Source organism: Erpetoichthys calabaricus, chromosome 2 (assembly GCF_900747795.2).
Source record: "Erpetoichthys calabaricus chromosome 2, fErpCal1.3, whole genome shotgun sequence".
Lineage (NCBI taxonomy): Eukaryota > Metazoa > Chordata > Cladistia > Polypteriformes > Polypteridae > Erpetoichthys > Erpetoichthys calabaricus.
In genome coordinates, this window is record NC_041395.2 from 129664992 (window position 1) to 129681563 (window position 16572).

The window sequence follows — 16572 nt, forward strand, 5'->3', positions numbered from 1 at the left end:
ACTTTAATGACTGAGTAGTCTCCCAGGCCAATAGGTGGCAGGGGTCAAAAATGCTCTTGCAAAGAATGCATTGCATTTGTTAATGTGTGTACTAATCTATATATATAAAAATGTAAGGTGACTGACTTGGTGACATATCAATGCCCTTGGTGACATATCAATCAACCATTCCTTTTCTGATGTAGGCACCCACTAAGAAAGGATTTTTCCAAACCCCGTCCCTTAGGGGGAGAAAAGGGAAAAGTATGTTTTTTACAAACTTGATCATCATACATAATAAAGTAATTAAAATTTTTTGGAAAAGAAACTTTAATAAACAATTATTGATGAAATTTGAGATATGAAAAATTCAATAAAAAAAGATGCATCTTCATAATAAAAAGTATAAAAGGGCTGTTATAGAAAAGTTGCAATCAAATATGTGGTTTAGTTTATATAACCAGAATTTTAAACACCTGATACTATATATTTTCAAATTTTAAAAATATACTATGTGAATATTTATTTAATTATTAAAAAAATAATATTTAAAAATAATTCAACTTAAAAAGATAAAGATATAACAAATAGCATATTAATTAATATTACCATTGTTGAGTTATTATGAGAGATATCCATCCATCCATCCATTTTCCAACCCGCTGAATCCGAACACAGGGTCACGGGGGTCTGCTGGAGCCAATCCCAGCCAACACAGGGCACAAGGCAGGAACCAATCCCGGGCAGGGTGCCAACCCACCACAGGACACACACAAACACATCCACACACATCAAGCACACACTAGGGCCAATTTAGAATCGCCAATATGAGAGATATGTCTAATGAATATATCTCATGCAATATATGAGACGTTCAAGCAGATGCTAATAAATAAAAATATGTTTTAATAAAAAGCTTTATTTAGCTCACATTGATGAGCAGATTTCTACTATTATATTATAATTATTATTGAAACAGATGTAAAAATTGCCATTGTATGCAGACCACTAACTAGCCAGAACTGGCCTTGACTTATATTAATCGAAATACATCTGACTTTTCTGTTTTATAACAGGGATTATCTTAGAGAAACCAGTTATGGCACGGTTGCCTTGGAGAGGACAGTATTGGATAATAAACAGTCAAAGACACATGAACAAATAGCTATTTACTGTCAGATAATTGCTAGCATTGAGGCAGGCGTAGGACAGATTTTTTTCCTAGATGCTCCTGGTGGCACTGGTAAGATCTTAATTATTAACTTGTTCTAGGAAAAGATTAGGAGAAGATATCACTTTAGCTGTCGCATCCTCTGGGATTGCTGCTACACTGCTTGAAAGGGGCAAGACTGCACACGCTGCATTTAAGCTTCCCGTCACCTGATAAACGTGGATATCCCTTTATGCAATATTTCTAAACAACATAATATGGAGGAAGTGTTACGACATACTAAACTCATTGTTTGGGATGAGAGCACCAGGCTGCAAATAAAAACTTTGAATCATAATATTATCAAGGCCACAATATTGACTGGATGTGTTTGAGGGAGCGAGTATTTATATCACATATACCCTTAATATCCTCTGACTTCCCCTTTGAGTTTAAGAGACTGCAGTTCCCCCTCAAGGTCTGTTTTGCCATGATAATTAATAAGTCTCAGGGACAGATATTAAAGTTGGCCGAGATAGACTTGAGGGAGGACTGCTTTTCACACGGTCAATTCTATGTTGCTTGCTTGAGAGTCAGTTCCTCTACCAGCTTGGTTCATTCTGGCACCAGGAAAAAAAGACAGAAACGTTGTGTACGAAGAAGTGCTCTAGCCAGAATATGTGTGTGTCCAAGCCAACAAAGTCGCGGGCGGTCGCGATATGTTATAAAATTAAATATATCCATTTTAAGAACACGTACTTAAAGATTAGAATGTGGATGCCTGAAATTTGGGATGTTACAAGAGCTACCAAACTTGCATTTTTATGACCTAATGACCGGTTCACGTTTCTGGTTCCATAGATCATAGAATGCTCTTCATTCTGTGTTGTGTTTTTCTGTTCGTGCTGAAAAGTTCACCTTTCTACGTGCATTTTTATTATTATTGCTAGGGAGTTTGCCCCCTGCTCTCTTCGCTTGCCAACCTCCACAGCTTGCACTATGCGCCAACCACTTTGCGTCTCTGCAGCTTGCGTTGTGAAGAGGGGGGCTGAATGCACCCCAAGGAGACGAGGTCGCTCCTCCGAAACCCCCTCTTAAACGGTGATACAATGGGAAACAAATGCAGGTTTTTTTACCTCCTTTTGCTCGATCAGCTGCTGGCTTTCTGCTGCTGCCGTGCTGCGTGATCTGTATATCGTGCGGTGCTTCAAACATTTAAAAGCCTGTACAGCAGCTGTCCTACTCTTTGTCTTTAATTTCCGGCCCCGGCCATGGTTAAATCTCTTGGCACAAAGTCTTGTCTCGTGGGACGTGAGTTCTTGATATTTTTTAGTTTATAATTTAAAAATGAAATAAGAATCTGAAAATCTAACAACATCACATTAAGGTTCAATAAATTCTGAAAAGAATGATACAAACATATATATGTAGGTTTTAAAATAAGCCTGACTGAAAGCGTGACAAAAAACGTGACATAAAAATATCACATAAAATCGTTGCACTTTTAAGCTTAAGATTTTATATATAGAGAGTAGATTAATATTATTATCTATTTAAAACTAGTGATAACTGAGACTGCAGTTTGTTGTGAAGTAATCCGACAAGAGGCGAGTTCTTAGTATGAAATTGATAAAACAAAATTATGTTTTTCTTTTATTTGAAATAACACATCAGGAAAAAGTATTGTTTTCTTTTTTGTTATGCATTTTATTTTGCAAAATTATTGAGTAGCCAGCGAAGTGGCGGGTATCAGCTAACTGGACCATACATAAGGGGCATTACAACTTACTTAAAGAAATAATTATTTAAAGGATGGACAGTGGGGGAACATTAATGAATGAGGAGTCCTCCAGGCCAATAGGTAGCAGCAGGAAAATCTGTTTTACAAGACTTCATTTCCTTCTACATATTATGATGGATTGCTGACCTAGGGTTTGCCTGGCCCTTTATTTACGACCTTGGGAATAGTACATTAAACATACTTACTGGTGTCACACACGTGCGAGTAGGGGGACGTTGTATGGACCAAGTAAAGGTAATTCCACGCCGGGCCAGGAGGTTTCAGGGTGCACTAAAACTGCTCCTGTTATCTCTACAGACCAGCTGTGGGAAAACTGATTCTGTGCTGATGATGCCGGTTCTGGCACCCAGAAGAAGGTCACTTCCAGTTCCGGTGCCCAGAAGAAGGTCACTTCCAGCGCAAAGGCTGACGTCAGAAGGACATCACTTCCAGTTCCCCTACATCACTTCCGGTCTGATCCCTTAAAGCCGCCATCTTTTTCAACCCTCGTCAGTTCTGTTTTGGACTCAGTATTGTCAACAGCTCTGTGCTATTTTCAAAAAAAACATTTGCATCCAGGATTATTATATGGGTGGCTGCCCCAAACCTTTTTACGTGTGTCGTGTCTGTTACTTTTTACACTGGTAATTGCTTCAGGGAGGTCTAGGAGAACAGTCCCAGTGTTCCAAAAGCTAGCACTAACTCCTGAAGTCATGCCCAAGTACTTCTAGAAGTATTTCCTGGCCAGTGCTTAAAAGTTCCTCCTAATAAGAAAGCCTCTTTAAACTAGAGAACTTGAATAATAGGGAACACACTAAAACAAAATAAGGAGCCATTTATTACAAATTACATGAAATGGGAAAAAATCAAATAGTAAATTTATACTCATGAACTTGAGTGAAGAATAAGGTTCAAAACTGGAATATATATATATATATATTTTAAAGTGAACTAGCTTAACAAGAAGAGAAGGCTGCTTCACAGCAAAAGGTTAAAAACCCAAGACATTACCAAAGACAAAACCAAACCACTTAAAAACAAACAACAAAACTATTGTTCTTTTTGTGACTTAACAAAACAACAGTTAGAGAAGAAGCTGAGAGAATGGCAGCATAAGCCAACAAATGCCACCACGATTTGCTATCATTACAATACTATCATTATTGATAGGTAGATGGACACTACTTTATTTATCCTGAAGGGGAAATTTAGGTTTTTACTGAAAATCAATTAATAAATATTATAAAAAACAACAGCAATCTCCATCCCCTTTAAATATAGAATTGCCAAAAAGAAAGAAAAAACTCTAATTTGGCCGAAGTTAAAAAGATCAAAGTCATAATGAGGTATTATATAGGTCTAATGCCTTTGGTATTAACGAGCCTGTGAAGCATTACGTGATACTTCTTCTTTCGGATGCTCCCTTTAGGGGTCGCCACAGCGGATCATCTTCTTCCATATCTTTCTGTCCTTTGCATCTTGTTTTGATACACCCATTACCTGCATGTCCCCTCTCACCACATCCATAAACCTTCTCCTTGGCCTTCCTCATTTCCTTTTCCCTGGCAGCTCTATCTTTAGAATCCTTCTCCCAATATACTCAGCATCTCTCCACTGCACATGTCCAAACCAACGCAATCTCGCCTCTCTGACTTTGTCTTCCAACCGTCCAACTTGAGTTGATCCTCTAATGTGCTCATCCTATCCATCCTTGTCACACCCAGTGCAAATCTTAGCATCTTTAACTCTGCTACCTCCAGCTCTGTCTCCTGCTTTCTGGTCATTGTCACAGTCTCCAACCCATATAACATAGCTGGTCTCACTACCGTCCTGTAGACCTTCCCTTTCGATCTTGCTGATACCCGTCTGTCACAAATCACTCCTGACACTCTTCTCCACCCATTCCACCCTGCCTGCACTCTCTTTTTTGCCTTTCTTCCACAATCCCCATTACTCTGAATTGTTGATCCCAAGTATTTAAACTCCTTCACACCTTCACCAACTCTACTCCTTGTATCCTCAACATTCCACTGACCTCCCTCTCATTTACACATATCTATTCTGTCTTGTTTCTACTACCTTCATTCCTCTCTTCTCTAGAGCATATCTCCACCTCCCCAGGGTCTCCTCAGCCTGCTTCCTTCTATCGCTACAGATCACAATGTCATCAGCAAACATCATAGTTCACGGGGACTCCTGTCTAATCTTGTCTGTCAACCTGTCCATCACCATTGCAAATAAGAAGGGGCTCAGAGCCAATCCCTGATGTAATCCCACCTCCACCTTGAATGCATCCATCACTCCTACCGCAGACCGAACCACGGTCACACTTCCCTTGTACATATCCTGTACAATTCTTGCATACTTCTCTGACACTCCCGACTTCCTCATGCAATACCACAATTCTTGAGGCACCCTGTCATATGCTTTCTCCAGGACCTTAAAGACGCAATGCAACTCCTTCTGGCCTTCTCTATACTTCTCCATCAACACCCTCAGAGCAAACATCGCATCTGTGGTGCTATTTCTTGGCATGAAACCATACTGCTGCTCACTAATCATCACCTCCCTTCTTAACCTAGCTTCCACTATTCTTTCCCATAGCTGTGGCTCATCAATTTTATCCCTCTGTAGTTACTACAGTCCTGCACATCCCCCTTATTCTTAAATATCGGCACCAGCACACTTCTTCTCCACTCCTCAGGCATCCTCTCACTTTCCAAGATTCCGTTAAACAATCTGGTTAAAAACTCCACTGCCACCTCTCCTAAACACCTCCATGCTTCCATAGGTATGTCATCTGGACCAACGGCCTTTCCATTTTTCATCCTTTTCATATCTGTCCTTAATTCCTCCTTGCTAATCCGTTGCACTTCCTGATTCACTATCTCCACATCATCCAACCTCTTCTTTCTCTCGTTCTCTTCATTCATCAGCCTCTCAAAGTACTCTTTCCATCTGCTCAACACACTCTCCTCGCTTGTGAGTACATTTCCATCTTTATCCTTTATCACCCTAACCTGCTGCACATCTTTCCCAGCTCGGTTCCTCTGTCTAGCCAATCGGTACAGGTCCTTTTCTCCCTCCTTAGTATGCAACCTCTCATACAACTCATCATACGCCTTTTCTTTAGCCTTCGCCACCTTTCTCTTCACCTTGCGCCTTATCTCCTTGTACTCTTGTCTACTTTCTGCATCTCTCATATGATAGATACACTTCTGCTAAATAATTCACCGGCTAAAAGTAGTCAGTGTCAGTCAGAGGATGTACAATTGTAGAATTGTGATAAAGTCCATCCATCCATTCTCCAACCCGCTGAATCCGAACACAGGGTCACGGGGTTTTGCTGGAGCCAATCCCAGGGCACAAGGCAGGAACCAATCCCAGGCAGGGTGCCAACCCACCACAGGACACACACAAACACACCAAGCACACACTAGGGCCAATTTAGAATCGCCAATCCACCTGACCTGCATGTCTTTGGACTGTGGGAGGAAACCGGAGCGCCCGGAGGAAACCCACGCAGACACGGGGAGAACATGCAAATTCCACGCAAGCGAACTGCTACCAGTGCGCCACCGTGTCGCCCATTGTGATAAAGTAAATATGGAAAATAGGAACAATATAACAATTTGTTAAAGCAAAAATGGGACAACACTTGATATAGTAGAAGAACATACTGTAACGAAAAGTGTTTTGGTGTACTTTTTGGGAGAATAAAGGCACCCTGCTTGTTAAATGAAGTAGCAATTATTATTTTATATTTTAAAGTCAGATTGATGTAGTGTATAATGACTATATATGCCATGCCCATTCTTTCACTAAAGCTGCTGCATTGGTGTGACAAAAATTTTATGGAACGTTTGCCTGCTATCTGTTTGTTTTAGCTGAAACACTATGCTACATCCTTTTACTATGACACCATGTACGAAGAGAGACCTCGGACAGTCTCTACGCTTCTTGAATGACAGTTTAGAAGCCAAAAGTATAAAACAAAATGGTATAACTATACTAGGCAGAATAGAAAGTTTAAAAAGGAAAGGAAAAACAAAAAATCCTGCTGCCCCTGGACAGACTTGGACCCTCTCTTTCTGATGGGGTAGTTGACTCATGTGCCTCTTTTTAAAGTTCCACCAGCCAGTCTTTTCCATCATTGCACCAACTAATGAATCCCTGAATTCAAAACACAGGCTAACACCCAGCTCAAAGTGTATTTTTTTTTGCATTTCTTTTAACCCACTATCACTTTTAGGGTAGTTTTAGGTTTAAATTTTTGTAATTGGCTGTTACAATGGTTTCCATGTATCCCTGGATCATTAGGAACCCTTACAGAGCTGGGTTGCATGATCGGCCTTAAAGGGAAACTATTTGTGTTCACTTTTCATCTGCTGAACACATTCTACCAATTAAAGGGCCGAAGGATTATGAACTGCAACAGGTCTGCCTTCACCACTGAGAGGACAATAAGGTTCCCACGCTCACATCCTCAGAACACATACTCAGCATCCCTGACACCACCTGGGTTGCCTGTCCTCAAGTGTATAGAAAGAACTTTACTTGTTTCTTCAAAGAGCCCAGCAAACTCACTCCCTGTTTTGCATAGTTTCCTCTTCCTGTTTCCCCACTAAGCCATCAAGTGCACGCACAAGGCTTACAATCTTATTTAATTCCACTTGAGTATTTCAACTTGCACCCTAAATGCCAGTGTGAGTTCTTCCCTTTCTAACAAGGTTTTGCTGGGCCCAGTCCCAGTCCTATGCAATCCTTCCATCTTGATATTATATTAAACTAAATATGCTGTATACAGTATACTGTATTTACACAATTCAGCTACTCAGTATTTTGATAATACAGTATAGGATACTACTGTCTTATACTTAATCATTTCTTTCTGCCATTTCAAAAGAATAGTTTATAATAAATATAGAAAAGAGTGGTTGATATTCAGTTATATGAAAAGCAGACTCTAAGGACTTTGGCCTTCATTGCTCGAGGCTGCATGTTTTTGTTTTTTTTTTTACTTGCCATGTGTGAATATTTACTTTGGTTTAAAACATGCACGTTGACTTATTGACCTCCTGAGAATGATTCACTTTGTATATAAAAGAAGCATGCTAGCTGAACAATGCAGCAATATGTTGCTGTAGTGTTTTATTAAAAATGAAATCAGTTTTATATTTGTATGTACTTACTGGGGTGACTTTTTCAGAGAATGTCTGCAGGATTCAAGAGTGGTTCCAGCTTCAAACATTACATAAAAAGGGTGATATTATGTTAGGAGGAATATTTGAATTAACTTATACATCATTTGTTCCAGATTTTACCTTCACAGCTAAACCAGAAAAATGGAAATGTGAGAGGTAAGTCAAAGAATAATGAATGTATTTCTAAAGGAGAAGATGGTTAAAGGCTTCTTTGTAATGGAAAAGGGCTGTTCGTTGTTTTTTATTTTTAAACCCTATTTATAAATTGTCATATATAATATTATATACATTTTCCTGTGGTGTTTAAGATGTTGGTTTTATTATTTTAATTTAGGTAAAACTGATATTGTTACCAAAAATAATAATATCAGTAATGACAAATTTTACATTTAAGCAAAAATAACACCATGATTCTTTCAAAAAAAGTCTTACAAAATTGAAATGTTCAACACTTTTTACATATATATTTGTAGAAATCCTAAATGACAGTTACCTTTCAGTGAATTTCTCCAAGCCTAAGCTCCCAAATCAGAGAAAAATATAATAACATTAAATGTTAAATGTACAAAATTATTCTTGTCTATCACTGCAAATGCCTTTTCAGTTTGGTTTTTCAAGAAGCAGTCCAGAATATAAATGTAATAAATAGAAGTATAGAATTGTATAATAAAGGGTACTACCCTTATAAATAACTGCAAAAAATTTACTTTTGGAACAGAAAAAAAGAAAAAGAAATGGTCAGGTATTTGTAAAAAAAAAACAAAAAAAAACAATGCTTTAAAGATATATTACTATAAATAGATTTAGATCAAATGAATATAATTCATAATTTTGAAACTGACATGAAATAAAACTTCATTACTATTAAATGTTGTAAATAATGAAAAGTTATTTTTTCATGATAATTAAAGTATAGGATATTTTATGAAAACATTTTTAACTCTGTATTAAGAAAATTTGCACTTGAATGACATACTGTATATTTGTACTGTATTGATTTTTTTCATGGTGACAGTCTGGATTTTGAAGTGTTCCAGTGGGCACATGCAATGATTTTTGCCATTGAAGAAATCAATCAAGATCCAGTGCTTCTTCCCAATATAACGCTAGGCTACAGGTTATATGACAACTGCTTAAGGCTACAGGTGGCCCTGAGAGCTGCAATGAATCTGATTGGTGGACTGAATGACAGCATTCCTGATAACGACTGCAGAGGACTGCCTCCTGTCGTTGGCATTGTTGGCGATCCACTTTCATCACATTCAATTGCCATTTCAAGAATTCTGGGTCTGTTCAGGATCCCTCTGGTAAAGAACTGCACTAATTTAACATGCATTTGTCTAAAAAAGTGAAACGTTGATGTTGAATTATTTGCGATTGTAAAATTATTTTTTGGAAGTGACCGTTTTTTATCTGTGTCATGATTTTCAAATACGCCTTTTATTTTGACAGTAAAAAAGCAATAATATGTAATAATAATGAATAATTTCATGAGTATCAAATTATTTTTAAAATTCATAATAGTAATATTAATCATTTGAAAACCAAAATCATTTAAGCTAATATTGTATTTGTTTGTCTGAAGCAGTAGAAACTATTTATCTTGTTCTAAAAAAATGTATTTAATTATTTCCATCTACACTAATATTTCATGCTTTTCTTTGCCAGATCAGCTACTATGCCTCTTGCTCTTGCTTAAGCAATAAGATAGACTATCCATCATTCTTTAGGACTGTACCTAGTGACGCATTCCAGGTTAAAGCTATGGTACAAATAATTAAACATTTTGGATGGACATGGGTGGGTGTCATAGGAACTGATGATGACTATGGGCAATATGCCGTGAATAGTTTCCATGAAGAAATTAAACCATTTGGATGCATTGCTTTTACAGAAACATTTCCCAAAGCCCAAGAAAAGTTCAGATATCTTCAAATAATTAATACAATAAAACTTTCAACTGCAAAAGTCATTGTTGTCTTCTCTTCAACTGCAAATTTATTAGCATTTTCCACAGAAATCATTCAGCACAACTTAACTAACAGACAGTGGATTGCCAGTGAAGGATGGAGCACCTCAAGTGTTGTAGCAAGCAATGAAAACTTTCCATTCCTTGGGGGGACAATTGGCATTGCCATTCGTAGAGGGAGAATCCCAGGACTGGATAACTTTCTTCTCCAGATCAGACCCAGTAGTGATCCAAACAATAATTTAATTCCTCGCTTCTGGGAGTCAATGTTTGAATGCAAATTTCCAGAAGATGTAACTGAGCAAAATGTTTCTGTGCTCCCAGTCACCAATGTATGCACAGGATATGAGGACATAAATATCACCAGGACTGCATACACTGATTTGACTGAATCGAGGGCTCCATATAATGTTTATAAAGCCGTGTATGCCTTAGCACATGCACTCCATCAACTAATGTTCTGTGAAAATGGAAAAGGGCCCTTTGAAAACAACACTTGTGCTTATATCAAAAGTCTGCAACCTTGGCAGGTAAGAAAATGCTATAATAAATAATTTCTGACTGTTGAATGCTAAATTTGTATGACAGTTTACAATTAAAAATGATATTTAAATGCAGTCAAGTTAAAGGTTCAGCAGCATTTCCTTCTCATAGCACTTGGAATTCTATGACTTTCTGTACCAAGTTTGCATGTTCTCTGAATATTTGCCAGGTTTTCCCATCTCATTCCACAATTCACTTGTTATGCAGTAAGATTCATTGGCAAAATATATTTTTCCAAATCTAGCAAGTGCATGCAAAAGTGCCTGTCAGAGGACTGTAACCCTTGTGCTGATGCCGCTGGGATAGGATTTTCCTGATCCTTTACTCAATAAACAAAATACAGAAAATGGATGGGTTTCAAGTGCAGTATTGATTGATAGAATATAATATAAATTAATAATTGCATATTTCAATAAAGTGGCAGTAATCTTTTTCAGCATTCTCCTTTTGTGTATTTTACATATGTGGGTAAGATTTCCAGCTCTTGGATATGAAATATAATTTAAATTATTAAAAGTCTGTTTTGTATTTACCTTGTTTAATATAATAGCAATGAAGCAAAACTATCTGAGGGAGATTTTGTTTTATTTTAATTGCTTAAGCTGATGCATTATCTGAAAAAAGTGAATTTCACCAATCGACTTGGGGAAAGAGTGGCATTTGATGAAAACGGGGATGCTCTTGCGGTGTATGACATAGTGAACTGGCAAAGAGCAAGTGATGGCTCGGTGAACATTAAAACCATAGGTGTTTATGATGAAGCAGCCAGCAAGGGACAAGAGCTCTTTCTCAGCGAATATGACATCTTTTGGAACTTTGATTCTGGAAAGGTAGGCTACAGTTTGTTTTTATATATCTTTACCAGCTGCTTCCAGTGTTTCCAACAATTCATTTAATGCAATGGTGAGCATTTCTGTTGCACTTTGTGTAATAATTTTTTTCCACAAGGTGATCACTGTTGTTCTTAAGTGAACATTATTTTTTGTTTGTCTGAAATGTTAAATTTATAGCCAGAGAATTCTTTTAAAGATGGCTTTTGTCAGCTACTTACAGCATATATTCTCAGACACATAACTAACGAGTGTGACTAGATGTGACTTTCTGAAGCTCCCACATGAGAACTTGCCTTTAAATTCCATTATTGAAAATACCAGGTGACATACAGCAACACCACATTCCTTTTAGAGTCTTGTGAGTTATGCACCTTACCTTTTACACAATATATTGTACTAAAAACCATGTACCAACTATCCTTGTAAAGCATTTTTGTAAAACTGGAAAGAACTAATTTCTAACTTTCTAAATTTCTAACTGCTCCCTAAAAATGACCTACAACAAAATACTGTATCATTGTGTGGTTTTCTTTTTGAATGTTTCAGTTTTATTTTACTGGTTCAATGAAAGAAAATTAGATTTACTAAATTAAAAAGTTTCATTATTTTAAATTATTATGTTTTGTATTTAAAAAAATGCATTTTTTTCCATTTGGAGCCTTGTTCAGAAGAGGTTTCAAATTGATGTCTACTGATTTCAGGTCCAAGTATATTTATGTATAAATTACATGATTGCTTCTGTATTTTTATAAAACTGGACTAGTGTTGATAATGTGTGTTTCAATATACATATTTAGCTTAAATTAATTTATTAAATATAGAGTAAACCACTTTCATTGACTACTATACCAAACTCCCATTACAATAAATCAGATTTCTACTTTGACTATCCAAATTCATTTATAGTATTATGTATATTACCTTTTTTCCACTTTTTATTTATTCAAAATATCCTTTGCAGTACATGTATTACAGATTGATACAGTTGTACAGTAATACAACTATCTAATAGTTATGCCTTCTAGTGATTACCTTTCATAATACACTGTTTTTTATAACTTGCTAATTGTAATATTGTCAAAGAGTGTGACAATGGAAATATCTGAAAAAAGTTTTACATTCATTACAGTCACTAATAGAGAGAGGCAGGTTGGGAGTATGCACTGATAGCATTCTGTCACGCTTACAGCATGACAAACCACCTGGAATGGGACCCAAGTTCAGCACCAAAGCACCGAGCTCAGCACCAAACTAGAACAGTGTGAGGTTTTATTATAGCGGCTGGAGTGCCAATCCTTTCAACAACCCCCAAGTCTTCTTTGTAAGTTGGAGGACCTGCTTGCAGGGCTGGATGCAGATTAACGTCCCAGCCAGGACAAAGCAATTGCAGGTTAAGGGCCCTGCTCAAGGGCCCAGTGGAGTACAGTCACTTCTGGCATTTACAGGACTCGAACCAGCAACCTTCTGATTGCCAGCACAGATTTCTAGCCATAGGGCCACCACTTCACCCTGTCACTAATAGCATAATACAAAACTATTTAGTATTTCACTGTATTATTACCATAAAACATTACTTAACTTTGTTTTTACGAATTTTAAGTTAATATTACAATAACAATACAACACAATATGCTGTCAATTTTTCATATGGTGGATTACACATCAAACCTTTTCAGAATAATTTAACAGATACATTAATCCTTCAACTCAAATTATTTGTCTCCAGGTCCCAGAATCTGTCTGCAGCCAAAGTTGCCAACCTGGAACTAGAAAAGCCACTAGGAAAGGAGAGCCAGTCTGCTGTTTTGATTGTGTGCCATGTGCAGATGGGGAAATTAGCAGAGAAACCGGTGAGCATGAATACTGTTAAGAGGAAAAGGGGTTTTCAATGTACTGTTTGATCAGCAAACAATCTGTCTTCAATCTGCTTACTTGAATAAACTTGCCTCCCGAAGGAGAAATAAAAAACAGTAATTTGGGGTCATCCAGGGATTTACTGCACATGAGACACAGTATATAGATATTTATACTTGAAAATGTAAAAATGACAGCTAGAAGTTTTAAAATGTTGACTGCATTATATACACATTAAGCTGCATTTGCATGGATTGATAAGAAAAAAAAGGTTATTTTAGCATTTATTTAAACCTTTAAGACGATCTGACCTTCCATTTTTTAATGCCAATATGGGCTATAAAACTAATAACTGTGCCACCCATTTGACATCATGTTTCATATTTATTGAAACTGTGAGAACCCTGGTTAAAGCCACTTGCAATTTTCTAGTATATTTTACATTTGCAAGTTATTTGTTTAATTTGAAGTTCTGAGCTTAGCTGTGGGCTATAATAATTTACACCGAGTGTGTGTCTAAGTAGGTTTACTTAGAAAGTAGTCAACCAGCTTAAAAAGTCAAGAACTTGTTTAGAAGAAATAACGCATTCATTTATAAATAAGGATCTTTTTGGAGGAAGTTTCAACTGACAATTTTTCAGTTGTCACAGGTGTTAATTATAGTATGTGGTAGTTTCATTTTTTTATTAATAATGTTTATTCAAAATGATGTTTTACATAATCACAATTTTCTTTTATAGATTCAGTTGAATGCTTTCAGTGCCCATCTGAGTTTTGGTCAAATCCTTCCAGGACTCAGTGCATTCTAAAGGAGATTGAATTTCTTTCATATGAAGATGCTATGGGAATAACACTCACAGCAACTGCGATATTTGGGAGTTGCATGTCTGTTGGTGTTTTAGTAGTTTTTATTTACTATCGAAATACTCCAGTTGTAAAAGCCAACAATTCAGAACTGAGCTTCCTTTTGCTTTTGTCTTTAACGCTCTGCTTCCTTTGCTCTCTATGTTTTATCGGAGAGCCTTCAAATGCAAACTGCACGTTGAGACATGTGGTGTTTGGAATCAGCTTTGTTTTGAGCATTTCTTGCATTCTTGTAAAAACAATTGTTGTCATTATGGCCTTTAAGGCCACACTGCCGGGAAATAATATGATGAAGTGGTTTGGTGTAACACAGCAGAGAGGCACAGTTTTCATGTTTACTTTTATTCAGTCACTCATATGTGTGGTGTGGTTAAGTTCAGCTCCACCATTTCCCTCTAAAAACATTAAATATCACAACTCAAAAATTATATTTGAGTGCGATGTTGGATCTTTCATTGGATTCAGTTGCCTTCTGGGTTACATTGGTCTATTGGCTGGCATCTCTTTTGTATTGGCTTTTCTTGCAAGAAATCTCCCAGACACCTTCAATGAAGCCAAGTTCATCACTTTCAGCATGCTCATCTTCTGTGCTGTCTGGATAACATTTATACCTGCCTACATCAGCTCTCCTGGAAAGTACACAGTGGCTGTCGAGATTTTTGCAATTCTGGCATCAAGTTTTGGTCTACTTGGTGCAATTTTTGCCCCAAAGTGTTATATTATTCTGCTTAAGCCAGAAAAGAATACAAAGAAAGCTCTTATGGGCAGATAATTTACTTAAAGCATACAATTGCTAATCTTTCATAATTGAAAATTTTGTTATTTGTTTGTAAAAGGCACAAGTAAAAATAAAAAAGGTTTTACAATTAGGGATGTTGGATGAGGTAGGTCTCCAGCTTCACAGCACTTGAATAAAAGAATGGACTTTATGCTAGCAAACTGTCCTTATTTTCACACGCATTCTAAATGCCATAACTTGCCTTTTTAAAATATGTCAGTGTTGATATATCCATGACTTCATATGGGTAACACTTTTAATAGGGGCCATCTTATCTTTTATTCTCTTCCCACTCTTGTAAACCAGACCAGCTTTGCAGTAAGTTTTGCATACTACACCACAGGAGTTGGGCAGAAGATGCTCAGGTAGAGAATTTAATAATGTGCATAGTACGGTGTCAGCTCAATAGGAGGCAATATACCCATTACTCAAAGAAATAACCACAAGTAAAGGAGCAAACTTCTTCTATTCTAATAGGCTGAAACAGGGAGATCTGTTAAAAAAGACATGGCTCCCTGCTTGTTATGGATTGGTGACCAAGAGATTATGACTCCTGGTGCTAACCAGAGGAAAAGCCCAAGCCGAGGGAAGTTATCCCTAGAAGAAGTTCCTAGCCAAGGTTTAAAAATAACTCTTAGTAAGAAAGTCTATGTTTCTATAGTCAGGAGAAAGAGGCAGGAGGAAAAACAGCCTTAAAGGACACACGGAGGGAAGGGAGGTGGGACAGAAATTAGTTTTCAATATATCATGAAGGTAAATTGCAAATGTTCCCCAGTTTTTAGACAGGGATACAAGCACTGTTTAGTTAGGCACAGGCAGTTTGCTTTCATGGATTATACCCACGTCCATTCCTTCACTAAATGTGCTGTACTGGTATGACAAAAGTGTTCTGGAAAAATTCTCTGAAACTGGAATATCGGTAAAACAAAACCTTTATTTTATTATGTGTCAAAGGTTAGATGTATAATGAAAATGTGCTGAAAATATCAATTTACTCCAAATATTGTACACATAATTTCTATTCAATTAAAAAATGTGGCTGTATTTTCTTGGCTTTTCTTGTTTCTAAATGGATCAATAAACATTAATTACACATATTGTCTGGATATGCAGTCTTTTTATTTTTGTAACTGAAACAATATTTGTTTATGTAATTGCTTTTCACTACAACACTATGCCACATCATTTCATTATGATACCCTTAGCACACCAGGTGCGAAAAAATACTTTCAAGATACTGATGTGTTAGAAACTCTGCTCTTTGGTTTTCATGTGATTTGCTGATTCATTCAAATGTTCTCAAAGTGGTAAACACATTGCAGATTTCTATGTGTGTATTGCAAATATGTATCTAAATATTGCAGCTAGCTACACTGCACATCCTGATTAACACAAGGAGAATATAAAATCTAATAAGAGGTAAACATATCAATGAAATCTACTTCCTTTCTGGGCGACACTTATTATACTTGAAGTCTAAAAGACCTCTTCCCTCTTCCAGTGAAACCTTGCCCAGCAGACCTGATAAAATGGTCTTTGGTTTCGTCCGTTTATAGGAGATGGACGCCTGAAGCAGAGCTCCGCTAGCAGCGGCTTTATTTTCCCATGTATTTCATAT

At 37.0% G+C, this 16572-nt stretch overlaps 1 protein-coding gene across 1 annotated transcript; it reads left to right on the forward strand.

Annotated features, from left to right (window-relative positions):
* Positions 1-8056: 8056 nt before the first annotated feature.
* LOC114643074 (extracellular calcium-sensing receptor-like) lies at positions 8057-16031 on the forward strand. The gene is made up of 6 exons (XM_028791775.2): positions 8057-8269; positions 9129-9420; positions 9782-10612; positions 11228-11455; positions 13185-13308; positions 14053-16031. The coding sequence occupies exons 1-6, from the start codon at positions 8070-8072 to the stop codon at positions 14946-14948; spliced, it is 2571 nt and encodes an 856-aa protein (XP_028647608.2). The 5' UTR covers positions 8057-8069; the 3' UTR covers positions 14949-16031.
* The last annotated feature ends 541 nt before the right edge of the window (positions 16032-16572 follow it).